This window comes from Aethalodelphis obliquidens, unplaced genomic scaffold (genome assembly GCF_003676395.1).
Source record: "Aethalodelphis obliquidens isolate GAN/ISIS:26980383/991018 unplaced genomic scaffold, ASM367639v1 scaffold37, whole genome shotgun sequence".
In the NCBI taxonomy this organism is placed as follows: Eukaryota; Metazoa; Chordata; class Mammalia; order Artiodactyla; family Delphinidae; genus Aethalodelphis; species Aethalodelphis obliquidens.
Genome location: NW_020837981.1, coordinates 14,905,418 through 14,921,578, shown reverse-complemented (window position 1 = coordinate 14,921,578; position 16,161 = coordinate 14,905,418). Strand labels below are relative to the sequence as shown.

Here is a 16,161-nt window from a genome sequence, read left to right as displayed (position 1 = left end):
GGGAGAGGAGCCGGGCTGGCAGAGGGTAAGGCCCATAGTCCCACCCCTGCTGGTGGCCCCGCCCCTCCTGCAGCCCCACCCCCAAGCGGCCTGCCCCACACAGGCCCCGCCCCTTCCCAGCAACTGTCTGCCCACACAGCTCAAAGGCTGTGCTCTACAACTGGTTTCTGCAAGGAAAGCCTGATAGTAAGAGGTTAAAGCATGAGAAGGGAATATAAGTTAGCTCTCAGGCAGCACTTCCTGATTCTGAAAAGAGTTAAATTGAAACCGCTTTCTAAGTGGGGCTGTAAAATATCTGTGATTCCCTTACAACCTTTCTGAAGAGGCGTATCACCCATCACTTGGGGCAGTTAGTTGGGTGGGGTTCCAGTTGGGCAAACTTCAAAGGGCAGTGGAGGGCATCTGGTGTAGCAATGCCTTCCTCTCAGAGGGGCGGAAACTGAGACCAGGCCACACGGCAAGTGCCTCTGGTTCTAATACCTCCATCGTTCAGAGGGGACAGTGGGCACTGCTCAGTGATTTCACCCCAGTGGCATGCTCTCCAGCTGGGATTATTGGTGTCCCTACTGTAAACGGGCCTGCTGCTGCACCTGGGGACAGAGGCCTGATGTGTGACTTATCACAGACTGGTCTTCTCTGCAGAGCCAGAAAGAACTCAGGCAGCGGGAACGCTTGTGCGTGCCACCGGGGAGCACTGTTTGCCTGGCCCTGTGCTGGGTTGGTGGGGACAGATGAGCCAGCCCCGTCCCTTGAGAAGCCGGCACTCACTGAGTCCTAGCAGTGTGCTCAGGACAGCTGCAGATGTTCTGTGATTGGAGTGGGGAGGGGTAGCGGCTCCCAGGAGGCTCCGGTGGGTGGGGAGGCTTAGTCAGCAGTGGAGACTTGGGCTCTGGGCTCCCCACAGGGGTGGCAGCAGCCACTTGACTCTTTCCATCTTCAAGGGGGCGTGGACTCAGGATCAGAGCAGAAAGAAGGCGAGGACAGGAATTGTTCAGGGACCCGCAGTCCTGAGACAGGAGCGGCCCTGTTTGTTTGTGTCTTGGTTCTCCACTGCAGTCTCCTCTGGTGCTCACCTCACTTAGAATTAAACGTTCCCCTTTGCAGTGAGAAAATCTCCCCTGGCTGCCCTCTGTCTAGCCTGGTTGTGCCTTCTGCTTCCTCCTCTTTTGTCTTTTTAATTTTTTTCTTTCAGTTTTATTGAGATATAATGGACATACAGCACTGTATACACTTAAGGTGTACAGCATAGTGATTTGACTTACATCATGAAATGATTATCACAAGTTTAGTGAACATCCATCATCTCATACAGATATAACATTAAAGAAGTAGAAAATAAAAAGTTTTCTTTGTCATGAGAGCTCTTAGGATTTACTCTGTTACGAATTCTCAGGGACTTCCCTGGTAGTGCAGTGGTTGAGACTGCGCACTCCCAATGCAGGGGCTCGCGTTTGATCCCCAGTCGGGGAACTAGATCCCATGTGCATGCTGCAACTAAGAGTTCGCATGCTACAACTAAGGAGCCCTCGAGCCACAACTAAGGAGCCAGCGAGCCACAACTAAGCAGCCCTCGAGCCACAACTAAGGAGCCCGGCTGCTGCAACTAAGACCCGATGCAACCAAAAATATAAATAAATATTTTAAAAAAGAACTTTCATATGTAACATACAGCAGTGTTAATTATATTTATCATATAGTACATTACATCTCTAACATTAATTTACCTTATAACTGGACTCTTTGTCTTTTTAAAGCTAACAATTAATGAGCCCTTCCTGTGTGCTGGACTGAGTTGTCTCCTAGACATTCTCTCCTTAATCCTCCAGCAACCCTCAGAGGCAGTTTTAGGGTTATTGCCCCATTCTACACTGAGGTAAAGAGAGGCTCAGAGAGGTTAGGGAACTTGCAAATAAATGCAAAGCCTTATCCCCTCTCTTCTGGCAGACTTCTCGATGCCTTCCTATCCCAGGTGTTTGTCCTTAAGAGAAGGATGCTTTTAAGGGAGGTGGGCTGTTTGGGGATGGGTTGTTTGTTCATTGGTTTGGTCCTTTAGTCACTCATCTAACATTTCCCAGGCATCCGGGAGCCCTCTGGTTCTCCCTGAGGTGCTGCTAGAGGAGCAGGGGCCCTGGAGTGGGGACCAGCTTCCTGGGGCCAGGGCCCCAGGGAGGTGGGCTGACTGTCAGACTCTGTGGGAAGGACGGGAGCAGACCTGAAGTGGCACAAGGCACCTGGGCCAGGTCCCCAGCGGGCTCTCTGAAGCTGCAGGAAGTCAGAAATGGAGCCTCTATCACCGTCCTTCAGAAGCAGGTTTTTTGTTTTTCTTTTATGAGAGGATATGCCAGGGCGTGAGAACATTTTTTTCCCGATGAGGGAGGGCAGCTTGCAGTGGAGAGAGCACTGGACTGTGTGACCTTATGGGAGTGACTGCCTCTCTCTGGGCCTCAGATTCCCATCTGCAAAATAAGGGGGTGGGGCCAGAACAGCATCCATCTCCTTAGTTCTGGTGGGTCCACAAGACGATTTTAGGTGGTTCCTGGGGGAACATTTTAAAATGTAATACGTGTGCATTAGGTGTAATGTGTATTACAGAAAATAACTAATACCTCAGATCTATGATTTCATAGATGTTGATTAGGTTAGGCCAAGACCATATTTATTTTAGTAAGAAAAGTCAGTCAATTTAAAGAAAAATAGTGGCACCTCCTGGTCAGGTATAGGCACTTAACAGTCTTTGTATCTGCTGGCTTTTAAAGAAAGAATGGGGATTCTCATTATGTGTTACAGCACCTTAACAGTTTACAAAGGAGTTTCCCCATCTCCCCAGGTCCTTTGAGTGACCATTAGGCAGGTGTTATCATTCCTGTTTAACAGCAGAGGCAGCTGACCCTCAGAGAGGGAAGTGATCTGTCCAAGGTCACACAGCTCCCAAGTGCAGAGGGCCTCAGCTGGCACATGCTCTTTGCCAGTCCCACCAGCCCAGCCTCAGGAAGCGCTGGGTCACTCGGCCTTACCTCCTCCCACAGCTGGCACCGGCTGTCATCATATTGTTGCTTTGTCGTATGCATCTTCTCTTGTCCTGATTTCCTTAAAGCAGAGAAGGATGGGATTGAAGGTGACGAGTGACCCTCTGTGTCCCTTCCTGCAGGCCTCTAACCTGTGCACAAGGAGGAACGTGTCCTACAGGCCCCCCGGGGTGCTGTTTTCTAGTGAGCTCGCTGGATGGATAATAGGTAGGTTCCCATCACAGCTGATCTTTAGCCCCAGTTGGCAGTTAGCGAAACATCTGGTGAGGGCATTAATTCCAGGCCAGAGGAGGCTGCCTGCCCTGAGCCTCTGGTGAGCGAGCCCCTGGCTGTGGCCACTGAGACTTCCCAGGCCAAAGGGAGACTCAGACTGTGAACAGATCTCCTCTTACAAGACATGGAACTTGGATCTTGCTTGCTGCTTCAACGTTTTTATTGTTAAAAAATAAAACATAAAACATAAAAAAGGTTAAAGAATGATTCAGTGAACACCCATATGCCCACTAACCAGAATCAGTAATTTTGACATTTGGCCGTGTCAGAGGAAGTTGCAGACATCATGACAATTCACCCCAACTATCCTCAGATGCATCTCCTTAAACAAAATTGTCCTTGGATACAACCACAACACCTCTATATACCAAGTCCATGTTAAAACTTCTCCAGTTATCCTTAAGGTATTTCTCATAGTGCATTTAAAAAAAAAAAAATCAGGATGCAGAATTATAGTTCATGCATTATAATGGATCTCATTTTGACAGAAAAGGTCCCAGTGCCTCTGAAACATGAGGGGTGACCTCTGAGGCCTTGAATGTTATAGGTTCTGGAGTCCCAGGGAAGACAGTCATGTGTCACTTGCCTGCATTTGTCTGATCCACCAAGACCTACTGGGGTCTTGCCCTCTCGTTGCTTAGGAAAATTCAGAAAGCATTCAGCTTGCTGGGCCTGGATATCCATGTGGAGCTGCTGGCCCACCCTGCATGAGCCCTCTTCCCATTGGAAGGAGAACTGCTGAGTGGCCGGAAGCCAGACCCAGGACTCCCTGAGTGCCCACTGTCAGTCACCAACGGCATGTGCTGGGCCCTGTGCTAGGCACTGTGGGGAGATGCTCTAAAGAGCTTCGAGACCCGGGGCCCACTGCCCACGGTCTGCTTGGGGACACCCAGCACGCCCTGGTGTTATCTGTTCAGAGACGCTCTGTTTGCAGACAACCAGCTTGTCTGGGATGTGTGGGGCGGAGCCTCTGTTCCTTGGGGAAGGGGAGGCGGGAGAGGCCCTTCTTTCGCGGGACAGGGAGCGCTAAATAAGTAGTGCCTAATCAAGCTGTGATGGGGAAATGAACTTAAGAAAAATTTTTTAAACCCACAGAAAAGTTGAAAGAAGAGTTCAAGAAATACAACACTTTTTTTTTTTTGTAGCCATTGTGACCTCACCCTTTCGTACCCCAGCATCCAGCTTTCCGAAAAGGGGGTTCTCCCATGTGCTGCCATTGTCCATCTGAAAACAAATCACCATTAAATAGAACATCATCTGTGCTGTCCATTTCCAGATTTCACCAGTTGTTTCCCAAGTGTCCTTTGTAGTGGACATTTTATCCAATCAGGGTCCACCCATTGTTTTCACTGTGACATGGCTCTTTCATCTCCTCCAACCTAGACTATCCTCACTGCTTTGGATTCCTTTGAAGCCTCCAGGCCTTTGATCTGCAGAACATCAGCGTCCTGGATTTGCTCTATGGTTTCCTTGTAATTAGGTTCAGGCCACACATTTCCTGCACGAACGCTGTGTGGGGAGGCGGTGAGGGGGTACAGGAGGCCACGTTAGGAGGTATGTGATGCCCGGCCTCCCGGCTGCTGACCATGCCAAGCTGGACCGCCAGCCCTGTGATAACAAATGCGTAAACCGTGGGTGACACTTGCGGCTGTGTGCATATTCTGTTTGGTAAACAACTTTTGAAAGCAAATCTGAGCATGTGACTCCCTGCTTAAATTATTTCAGTGATTTCCCTAATTTCAACTTCAAAATATATCCAGTCTGCCTGCTTCTTGCTACCTTCACGTGCCCACCCTGATCCAGGCCACTCTCACCTAGCATCTAGGTTACTGCAGTGGATTCCTGACCGTTCCACCTCCATGCCTCCATCCCCCAGTTCTCAGCACAGCAGTCAGAGTAACTCATTTAAAAATCAAAGTCATATCAGATCACTCCTCTGCAAACTCGTACTGCCTTCCACTCAGAGCAAAAGTCAGAGTCCCCTCAATAGCTTCAAAGGGTCCATCTGCTCTGCAGCCCACACCCCTGCCCTCTCCCCTCCTCCCCTCCACTCTAACCCCATCAGGCTGTAGCAGCTGTTCCTTGAACACATGGGCACATTCCAAGGTCTTGGAAGCTGCTTGGATGTTCGGCTGTGTATCCACGTGGATGCTACAGAGCTACGCCCACCCCTCCCCACTTCAAGTCTTCACTCCAGTGTCACTTTCCCTGGCTGTGCTATTTAAAGTGACAGCCCCCTCTACCAGCCTCCCTGGCTTCCTTTTCTGTTTTTGTCTTCATAGCACTTACAACCAAGATATACCGTATACTTTTCTTATTTATTTGTTTCTCCCCGACTAGAACGTGAGCTCCACCAAAGCTGAGACTTTTGTGTTTGGTTGGTTCACTGCTAGCTGGGCCCCACTCACCACCCCGCAGCCCATTCCTAACAGCTGCTCCCAAAGTGTGCTCCAGGGATCCTTGGTGGGGGGACTCTTTTGAGGGGTCTGTGAAGTCAAAACCATTTTCATGATAATACTAGGATACTATTTGCTTTCCTGCTCTCATTCTCTCAGGAGTGCCCCAGGGAGTATTTCAGGGGCACGTGACGGTGATGTGGCAGCAAACTGAGTGAGGAGCAGCTTCAAGAATCCACCAGTTCTTCTCATCAGCCAGACATTAACATTTGCAAGAATGTAAAGCCCATGCCACTCTTCCCCCTCAATTTTTTGGGGAAAATTTTTAACAAAAAATATTTATGTTAACATGTAAATCTATTACTGTTATTTCTAAATGAGTTAATAAATATTTAAAATACGTCTTAATTTCTTATGTAGTAAATAATTGCTAGATATAATCCCCCAAAACAAAAACTCTAGGGTCCTCAAAAGTTTTTAAGAGTGAAAAGGAATCCTGAGACCAAAAACTTGGAGAACCGCTGGCTTACACAACCTCTCAGTAAAGAGATGTCAAATGAATGAATGAACTTTCTGGTTTAACCTGAGAGACCTTGCCTTGGTGGTCTGGCTTCTGCAAGCTTCCCTGGCCTCCTCCCCTCCCCCATCTGCCTGTCCTTGGCTCTAGCTATGCTGACCTGCTGTCCCCATGGCACCTTCATGGGCATCTGAAACCCCTTGTCCATTTCAGAAATTCTTACTTATCCATGACGTGCATCAAATGGACTCAGTTCAAACTCACCTCCTCCAGGAAGCCTTCCTTGCCCATGATTTAACGTTTCCTATCTCTAGTGCCTCTGCACAATTACCTCTACCCCAGTGTTTCCCTAACTCCACTGCATTTGTTGGTGTGCAGGTGTGTCTTACCAGACTGAGCTCCTTGAGGGCAGGAACTAGGTCTTACCTTTTTATTCCCAGTGCCTGGTACATACTAGGCACTTACTAAATATATGTTGAATCAGTGAATGTTGCCTTAGAATTCAGAATAGGGACTCTCTTTCCCCTGATTTATCCTTGGACCAAAGTGCCTCTAAAGGGGAAATGGTTTCTGGCATCTGATTTGAGTCTTGAAATGTCAGGGTTACAACAGTACTGCATCTTTACTGGGAAAGGAGAAGTAACATTTATTGAGCACCTGCTGGGTGCCAGGAACTTTTGCATGGTATCTTGCTTCAGGGGCATTGTGGTTCATTAGGCCGCTGTGAACCGACTTGGGCTCCAACCACTTTCCATATGGCTTCTGTGGGGAGAATGTGGTCTGGGAGCTAAGCTAAACTTCCTGTGAACTTTTGGGACTAATGCATTTGCATCATGTATGCAGACTGTGAAGTTGTTGAGGTCAGAGATGGTATGGTATATGTGTTGCTGGGTCCTGCCACCTCGCTCTGCATGCAGTGGGGAGTAAATACCCAGAATGATCTGTTCAGTGGGCATAGTTAGTATTGTAAATAGCAGTACCAGTGAGGGCTTCCCATTGGTGATTTCATAGGTGATCACAAGTGGAGAAAGATCTCTATAGCTGGGGTGATCCAGGAAGGCTTTCCAGGGGAGGAGGCTTTGAGCTGAGCTTTGGGGGATGGGCATTAGCCTCTTTCAGCTTTGTTATTTCCAAAAAACAGTTGGTCTCCTTCCCACAGCTGCTGTGGGAGGCTGGGAGGTGTGTGCCTTGATCAGGGCGGAAAGGGCATCTCTGTCCCCTGTAGGACCTTTCTCATGCAGGAGTGTGACGTCTCCAGGCCAGGTGGGAAAGCAGGGGTAGACCCATGGAGAAGGACTCAGTAGAGGAGAGGACTTTGGACCACCCACGGTCTGCTCATGGCCAGGGTTCTAACAAGGGCTGTCTGGGCATGAGTTGCCATGGGCTCCCGGTGCAGTGAAGGGATTCTAGGGCTTGTGGCCAAACATCTCCCTTTTGGAGCAGGGAAATTGAGGCCCAGAGACGGGAAGGGAGACTTACCCAAGGTTGCATGGGAGTTAGCGACAGAGCTGGGATTAAAGTTCAGGGCTCCCCTCTCATCCTCCCCCCCGCCCCCCAGTTCTCCTTCCAATGTGTCATGCTGCCTCCTTTTCCCTTTTGCCCTCTGACCTCTTTGGAGTCTTGAGCCTTTGGAGTGGGGGCAATTTATATTCTTTAAGTGTCATGCCAGGCATTGACACTTGTGGTCTGATTGCCTCCTCTGCCTTCCAGCCTTCGTTCAGGGACAGAGGGCCCTGTTCAGATGTGGGATTTTGTGCAAAGAATGAACCAAGGGCCATATATTTATATATATAATCAATTCGCTTTATTTTTTTCTTAGCTATAAAACTACATCTAACATTAAAAACAAGAAACACAAAACAGTAAGCTCTGTCATTGCCAAAATTGTGTGGAGACAGCTCTTAGTTCATATCTGCCCAGCGCAGCCAGGTGTCCCCCGGGAAAAGGCAGCCCTGGCTGTGGGGCCTCACTGCCTTCTGCACCTGCTGCTGGAATTTCCTTCACCCCCACCCCGCACCCCCCATGTCTCCTCCCCAAACTCCTGTTCTCTTTGGTGCAGGTCCCTTCTTTTTTGTTTTTGTTTTTTGCGGTACGCGGGCCTCTCACTGTTGTGGCCTCTCCTGTTGCGGAGCACAGGCTCCGGACGCGCAGGCTCAGCGGCCATGGCTCACAAGCCTAGCGCCTCCGCGGCATGTGGGATCCTCCCGGACCAGGGCACGAACCCGTGTCACCTGCATCGGCAGGCGGACTCTCAACCACTGCGCCACCAGGGAAGCTCAGCTCCCTTCTTTATTGTGGCTTCTCTCAGTAGCCCGGAGGGTCAGGGAGAGTTGAGATCATGGGGGACTCCACCTTCCTGCCCCCTTCCCTGAAATTCCTCTTGCTGCCACTTTGGAAAGAATGGGGGATGCCTGGCCCAGTTCCTGGTGGGCAGCTGGGGGTTTTGAAAGGCTGCTGGGACCTGAACTGGAGGCTGTCTAGGACAAAGCCCCCTTGTCACCTGTGTGAGCCTGTGTCTGCTTTTAGAGGGTCTGAGGGAAGGGGAGGCCTGGGCCATCTTATTCACTCCTGCCAGTGGCCTGCAGCTCTGAGCAGGGGAGCCTTAGCCAGCCCTGCTAGAGAAAGAAGGGAGGGGAGACCAGCAGTGGTTTGGCACAGGGTGTACTGCTGAGTGTACCCCAGCAGGGGGTGCCCTACCTGGGCTGAGATCTGGGAAGATAATCACCCAGGCACCGTGGGAATACAGCCCTGGGAGGTGGGCTCTGACTCTCGTGGTTCAGACACATGGAAGGTGGAGAGAAGGAAAGGGATCCAGAGACAGACGGGAAAAGAAAACCAGGGAGAAGAGTGTGTTGGGTGGAGGTGATATGCTCTTGACTCTCCTTTGCCCCTTGGCTGTTTCTGTGGTTTTCAGATTAACCAGATAAGTCATCTTATCCTTAAGCCTCCGGGGCTCTACTCTGGAATGGCATCACTAGTTTCTTCTTTGGGCTCATGGGCATCTGAAGCAATAGCATTTCTGATTCATTCCGCCGACAGATCTATCGGGCCAGTCCCTGTGCTGATGGAGCGTCCAGTGGTGTGAAGTCAAACTCCTGTGCATCCCTCAAGGCTCAGTTCCAATAGGCCTGCTCTGATTTCCCAGGAGGAAGTGGCTGCCAGGCCTCTTGTCTCAGAAGATTTTTACCACTTGTTTGTTACACCACTCCCCATCTGCCTGCCCCTAAACTCTTCCCAAAGAGAGTCCGGGCTCTGTCAGCTCCTACCCACAGTGTTTTATATGTTTGTGCTGGTTTGTGATTAGAAATTCCACTCTGCCCTGGCTGGGTTGAGTAGCTGGGGCTTGCAAACCTCCCAGTTTAGCTCTTTCACAGCCTGGAATGAGCTGTGTGCATGTGGGAGCCTTTTTTTTTTTTTTTTTTTCCCCAGCTGTAAGAATGTGGACGATCATCTAGTGATAGAGAAAGTGACAAGGCAGACCTCTAAAAAACTTCACAATGTAGAGAACAGACAACGTGTGGGAGTCTTTTATTTTTTTAATTTAATTATTTTATTTTGGGAATATAGTTGATTTACAAAGTTGTGTTAGTTTCAGGTGTATGGCAAAGTGATTCAGCTATACATATACATATATCCATTCTTTTTCAGATTTTTTTCTATTATAGGTTATTACAGAATATTGAGTAGAGTTCTGTGTACTATACAGTAAGTCCTTGTTGATTATCTATTTTGTATATAGTAATGTGTATATGTTAATCCCAAACTCCTAATTTATCATGTGGGAGTCTTTTAAATCAAGTGTTTGTAACTGTTGGTGACAGGAGGGTAGCAAAACAGACTGGTGTGTCCACTTTGCTTCTTAGAGAGATTTGTTTTCCAAAGGCCATGTTTCCCACCCTGGGCCTAGCTGGAGGGGCAGCTTGGGAAAGACTTCCGCAAGTCTCTCCCCAGATCTGCCTAGACAGCCACAGAAAAGCTTGAGGGAGGTGGAGAGCACTGTTATTAGAGAGGTCATAATAAAGGTGATGTAAATGAAGAAGGAATAAATCATGCTTTTGGGCAGGAAGGCCTGATAAAGATGTCAATTCTCCCCGAAGGGATCTATAGATTCAATGCGGTTCTAGTTAAACCTTAGCAGGTTTTTTCATGGAACTTGATACAATGATTCTAAAATATCTACACAAGAGTCAAGGTCTAAGAGTATCCAGGACACTTCGGAAGAAGACAGGAAGGAGGGATGTGGCCTAGCAGATGCCATGGTGTGTTATAAAACTGTATCACTACACTAGGGGGGTTCGTTTCGGGACCGAGTGACCCCTGGGAGAGTCAGTGTGTGACAGCAGAGTCGTAGCACATCAGCGAGGACAGGAGGACCGGTTAATATGTGGTGCTTCTTACGTTCCAAACAAAAGCAGACTGTCAGCGGATGTCATGGACCAAGTGTTGCAGTTAACCAAGTTCTCTGCATTGATGTCCAGGTTTTTAAAAAGAAAGAAGTCCAGGGTGAAGGCAGAGTTGACAGCAGAGTATCAGTGACAAAGACCAGAGGCTGGCTTTTTTGCTGGCGTAAGAGGCAGTCTTTGCTGTTTCCTCCAGGGCTGGCTTTCCTTTGGGGTTGGGAGGAACCCCTTTCCTCAGGCACAGGCTGCCTGGACTTAGTGCTGAGGTCCAGGGCCCCAGAGCTTAGAATACTGCCCTGTAGTCCTAGATATGGGTCTGGCACCTTCCCAGGAGACAGAATAGGCCCTATATCAGTTTGGGTTGGGGATGCTGGATCTGGTGTGTCCTGCTTTCCTTAGGCGCAAGAAGGATGGGATAATAGGAACTGAGCTTTCTTGGGGAAAGTGGGAAACGAGGTTGCTTTCTCCTGAATGAAGTCAGTGAGTATGAATTGAACTTCCTCTACCTAGTGGCAGGATGGTTAGGGCACGTGACTCTTTAATAAGGGTGGTCTGTACTATCAGAAAGGAGCAAGGTGAGAATGGTAAAGGGCAGCGTCCAATGAGAGCTGCTCTGGAGCTGTGCTGTCCAATACGGTGGCCACCAGCTACACGTGATCAAATCTAAACTACTTTAAAGGAAGTAAAATTAAAAATTCAGCTCCCCAGGCACACAAGCCACATTTCAAGAGCTTACTAGCCATACATGGCTAGTGGCTACCGTATTAGACGTTACTGTCATCACAGAACATTCTCTTGGGAGCACTGCTCTGCTACTGGAACCTTTGTATTTTGCAGAGACATTTCAGACCAGTTATCTCCCAGATCTAAGTGAAAGGCCCATCTGGTAGCCTTAGTGGCAGGCCAGACAGGTTTTGCCCACACATCCTGGCTCTGCCTCTCCTAAGTTCTGTGACACTTAGCCTCACTGAGACTGGTCTGTAAAATGTGATTGGCTGTTTCTTAGACGTGTAAGGATGTGTGATGGTCAAGGGAGATCATGCTGGTATAGCACTTTGCAGGATGCTGGCACAGCATAATCACTCTGTACATAGCAGCAGGTGAAAGGTGAGGGTCAAAGAGGCGAAGTGACATGGCCAAGGGCACTGAACTAATAAAGGAAGGTCCAGAATGCCAACTCCCATCTCTTATCCTGCCTTTACTGCTCCTTCCAGACCTAATCTGTGCGTGAGAGAAGCTGATACAGAGTGTGCTGAGGAGGAGGTGGCTGTCTGCAGGGTGGGCTCTGCCTAGGGCCAGGCAGGATCGTCCTGGGGCAGAAGAGCTGATGGATGTGAAGTCCGGGGTTTCTTGGCTGGATGCCGGGGACCTGCTAGCCCCATCTTATTTAAAATCTCTCTCAGGCCTTGGATTTTAGCTACTCCCCACATCCTTTCAAGCTCAAAACTCAGAAAAGTGCTTTGTTTGGGCCACACAGAACCCTGGAGCCTTGAGTGACCCATGAGATGGTTTCAGAGTGAAACAGTTCTTGGGACCTTCCAGGAAACGCTGGCTCCTCCAGGAAGCCCACCTTGATTTTCTGATGTTTCCTTTTTCCCCCTCAGTTTTGTTCAAATTCCCAGAGCCTTCCCCATGGGAGGGATTGCAGCATGCTTCCCGTAGACCTGAGGTTCTTCCTGTTTTTTCGTGACAGGAACATTTCAGTTAAAAGCTAATGAAAGTAAAGACCCCTGAATTCCATCCGTCAGGCCATAGAGATCATTTCTAGCCTCTTAATCTCCCCTCCTCCAGACTTAGCCCATTGTCTAGTCTTGGGACCCCTTGTGACCCCCAGGGTCTGGAACACAATAGGTGCCTGGCATGTGCCTTTGTGGGTAAAAATAGGCCTTGCAGGTCCCCTCAAAGTGCAGACCTGCCCCAGCTGGGGGTAAGCCAGCTGGGACCAGATGCTTCCTGAAGGAGGGGACGACGCAGGTGCTGGAATGCCTCACACGGCCTCCTGCTTCCCAGCAGCTGCGTGAAGCTGGGCCTCAACCTGCAGAGGAAGAAGCCGGTTCCAGGCTGCAGGGCTCAGAGGGGACCTTTGGGCCTGGTTCACAATGGACGACAGGGCTCCCATGCAGCCTGTTGAAGATGCCATGTGGCTTGCAAAGTCTGGGGCTCTGGTCCTGGCCCGTGGGCTACCAGCAGCATGTTCTTTGCCTCTTTGGCCCCAAATGGGCATGGCCGTGTGCCCCTCATCCCCAGCCATGTTTAGCTGAAGCTGTCCTGCTTGACAAATGGGCCATTTACTTCCTGCGCTGGAGCTGGAGTGGCCGGCCCCCAAAGAGAGACTATAATTAGCAGAGAAGAGTGGATGGGATTGCACGCTAGCATCAACAGTTAATTTTATACTCACATGGAAACATAAACTGATGTCCTCGGAGATGTACATATCATTTGGAAATCTTGAAGTGCCTGGGAGGGGTATGCCGGCCTCTCCCCGTGCCTACTGCCCCTGGAACCCTTGAATGAGGAGCCCAGATCAGCATGTGCTGTGTGCGAAGCCGCCCTGGGGACTGCCTGCTGGCCGCTGGGAGGGCTGGACCAGGAGACACGAACCTGTGACAGCTCAGCACACAGTGGTGCGGGAGTCCAGAAGTTTGGGTCTGCGTTTGCCACAGTAGCTTTCCTATGGCTTTAGTGGTCTGGAAATGTTGCAAGGCTGACTAGCAAGGAAAATGTGATCTTTTGTAACAGGAGGGAGATCAGACCAAAGGAAGTTTTGTTTCCTCCCGGCAAGGCTGTTCTGGAGTTTCCGGGGAGCTTATAAAAATAGAAGAAGCCACTGACTGGCCTTTACAAAGAGGGCTGGGATCAATTCTGCTCAGAATGGAGGCCAATGACAGCTTTGGTGTTTTGGAGATGGTTTACGGTACTTTAATCCAAAAGCATAGCCTCAAGCGGGAAGGAGGGAGGGGGACAGGCTAGGGCACTGGGAAGATGTCAGGGCCTGTGTCCATCCTGCCCAAGAAGAGCTTTTTTTGTTTCACAACAGGAAACATAGAACTCTCAAAAGTATATGGAATCAATCCTGAAAATATTAAGATGTTATCTTGTTGGTTCAGTGACAACCTGAGAATCATACTTTCCACCAAGATAGAGGGTGAAGCCCCACCTCTGTTGCCCCCATGGCCTTGCATGTTGGCTGCACTCCTGCCTGGGCTCTGAAGATGTCACCTCTTTGTGGGGTTCTTCTTTAACCGTCATCCCCAGGGTGAAGGGGTGGAAGGATCCCCGGGGTGGAAGGATCTCTGGGCTCTGTGTCTGGTTCAGGGTTAGGGTTGAGTGAGTGATTTCTTATAATTGCACTAATTCGGAAGGGGAGGATTTGGCTCTCTAAAGCTGCTTGCCCTTGTTCTCAGAGGACCCGCAGGGCTTAGGCCAGCCTTGAACAATGATTTCACCATGTTCTGGGGTTTGGAGCATGAACTGACCAAATAACTCTGGTTAATCTTTCCCTATCAAAGGTAGGTTTTATTTCCTGTGGTCCCCATTTTCCTATAGAGGGCTGTGTGTGTGTGTGTGTGTGTATCCTGTCTTATAAATTAAAAAATTTACCCAACTGGGTAATTTGGATGACATCATTTCACTCACAGTTTTCCTGATATGGCCAACTTGTTAATAAGTGGCTCATGGCCAAGTTTGTCAATGCCTTTCGCACCTATTGGCCCATGTGTGTTGGGAAGGCATTCCTTTTAGACCAGGGGAGTGGGTCTCAGTAGTCCCAGATTATCCTTTCAAACTAAGGGGAATGGCACTTAGCTGAGAAATACAGCAGAACCCTGGACCCGAGGGAGATGGCTTCCCAGTAATCCCCTGTTACCCAGTGTTTCTAAGTAAGGTTGGTCTGTTTGACTTTCGGCATCCCCGCCACTTGTCAAAGCTTAGGAGAAGCAGGCACTTCCCTTTACCCAGGACAGTCTTGGCGCTCTTTAGAAGGCAGTCAAGGGGATCTACTTTGACGGCACATTGTAGCCAATTTAAGGCGGGGGTAGACCAGGAGTAACTTGAGGAGTTCCAGATGTTGACTCTAGGGTAGCTGTGCTCATGGCACATCTGGCCCACATCTTGTCTGTATTATCCCTCATTTCCTTTACTCAGACCTTTGCTGACAGCACCATGGCTTCCAGCTCCTCTCCCACACTGCCTTCTGCTCTGTGAAGTCCAGGGTATCTGCTCTCAGGAATGTGTGGCCCGGAAAGCCAGAATCCTTGGACGGGAAGGAGGCTGGGTAGACAGCGGCAGACTCAAACCCAAGGGGGTCTCTTGGGAAGCCTGGCTTGCATCCATTCGACAGACATTGATTGTAAATGCCTGTTGTACTTCCTAAATGTCAGGGCTGTTGTGGGTGCTGACGATGTCTGAAATGGTCGAAAATCCCTCCTAGCATGGAGCTTATGTTCTTGTGGGCAAGACAAACAATTAAAAACTAGAGCAAAAAATGTAGTATGTTAAGTACTTGCAATTACAAAGGAAAAACATAAAACAGGAAAATGGGATCGGGAGTTTCAAGGAGAGGGATTTTCTACATTTAAACAAGATGACCCCAAAGGCCTCACTGAGCAGGAAACGATTGAGCAAAGACGGAAAGGAGGTGAGGGAGGGAGCCATAGAGCCGTATGGAGATCAGGAGGAAGAGCATTCCAGGCAGTGGGAACAGCCTGTGCAAAGGCCCTGGGGTGGCACACTTCGTGTGTTTGACCAGCAGTGAGGAGCCCCGTGCAGTTAAAGCAGAGTGAGGAAGTGGGGGGAGTGAGAAGTGAGCTCAGACAGGCTGCGTAGGCTGTGATTAGGGTTGTGGCGTTTACTCTTGGCGCACAGAGTACCAGCCTGCCCTGATTAGGTTTCGCCTGTCACTGTTGTGGAGAACAGGCTGAAGGGGGCCAGTTAGAACACTATTGCGGGTCCCAGTGCAATGTGGCGGCGCAGCCACAGACTCATCTGAGGGTTCGGGGTGATGTCAGCTGATCAGTCTCCCTGAAGATTTAGTATGAGAGTTTTCAGGCTGAGAGCAAACAAGGGGTCCCCCAAGGGCTTTTTTTTGCCTGTTTTTTTCTGATGGGTTGTTACAGTGATCACCTTTCCACCCTTAGGAAAGTTGATGATGAAGAATTCACCGGAAAAGCCCTCCTGCTCCGACTTTCGGCCTTCCCGATAGTCTTTCTGAAGATAAATTCCATGTTTATGGTGCTGAGTGAAATGCCCATCTCCCCGAGCAGTTCTGAAATTTCCCTTGGTGACCTGCCTGTGTAATACGCATCCCAGGGGCCCCAGGCTTTCAGACTTACAGTGTTTCCAGTTTCCTTATCTCACAAAAGCCTTGCAAAAACCTGTGGGGTGAGCAGGGCAGAAATGATAAACTTCAGCCATTTTTCAGATGAGAGCACAGACTCATGTGGTCCAAGGCCTATCCAACGCCCAGGGTTAGCAAGTGGCACAGCTGGGACTCGAACCCAGGTTCTCTGACCCTCTAGCCAGTGGATTTTCCCTGACTCACCAGTACCTTC

The 16,161-nt window shown here is 49.5% G+C and overlaps 1 protein-coding gene across 7 annotated transcripts in view; it reads left to right on the top strand.

The window, feature by feature from the left end:
• TSPAN15 (tetraspanin 15) overlaps positions 1 to 16,161 on the top strand; it is a 79,069-nt gene that overhangs the window by 41,396 nt on the left and 21,512 nt on the right. Inside the window, exon 1 of one of the 7 annotated variants that reach the window (XM_027130042.1) lies at positions 14,416 to 16,111. The exons of 4 other annotated variants lie outside the window; for them this stretch is intronic. In XM_027130042.1, the coding sequence (XP_026985843.1) occupies positions 16,007 to 16,111 (105 nt within the window). In that variant the 5' untranslated portion in view covers positions 14,416 to 16,006. Of the gene's footprint in view, positions 1 to 14,415; positions 16,112 to 16,161 lie in introns of those variants that run through there. 2 more of the 7 variants (XM_027130049.1, XM_027130045.1) reach the window with 2 other exon arrangements.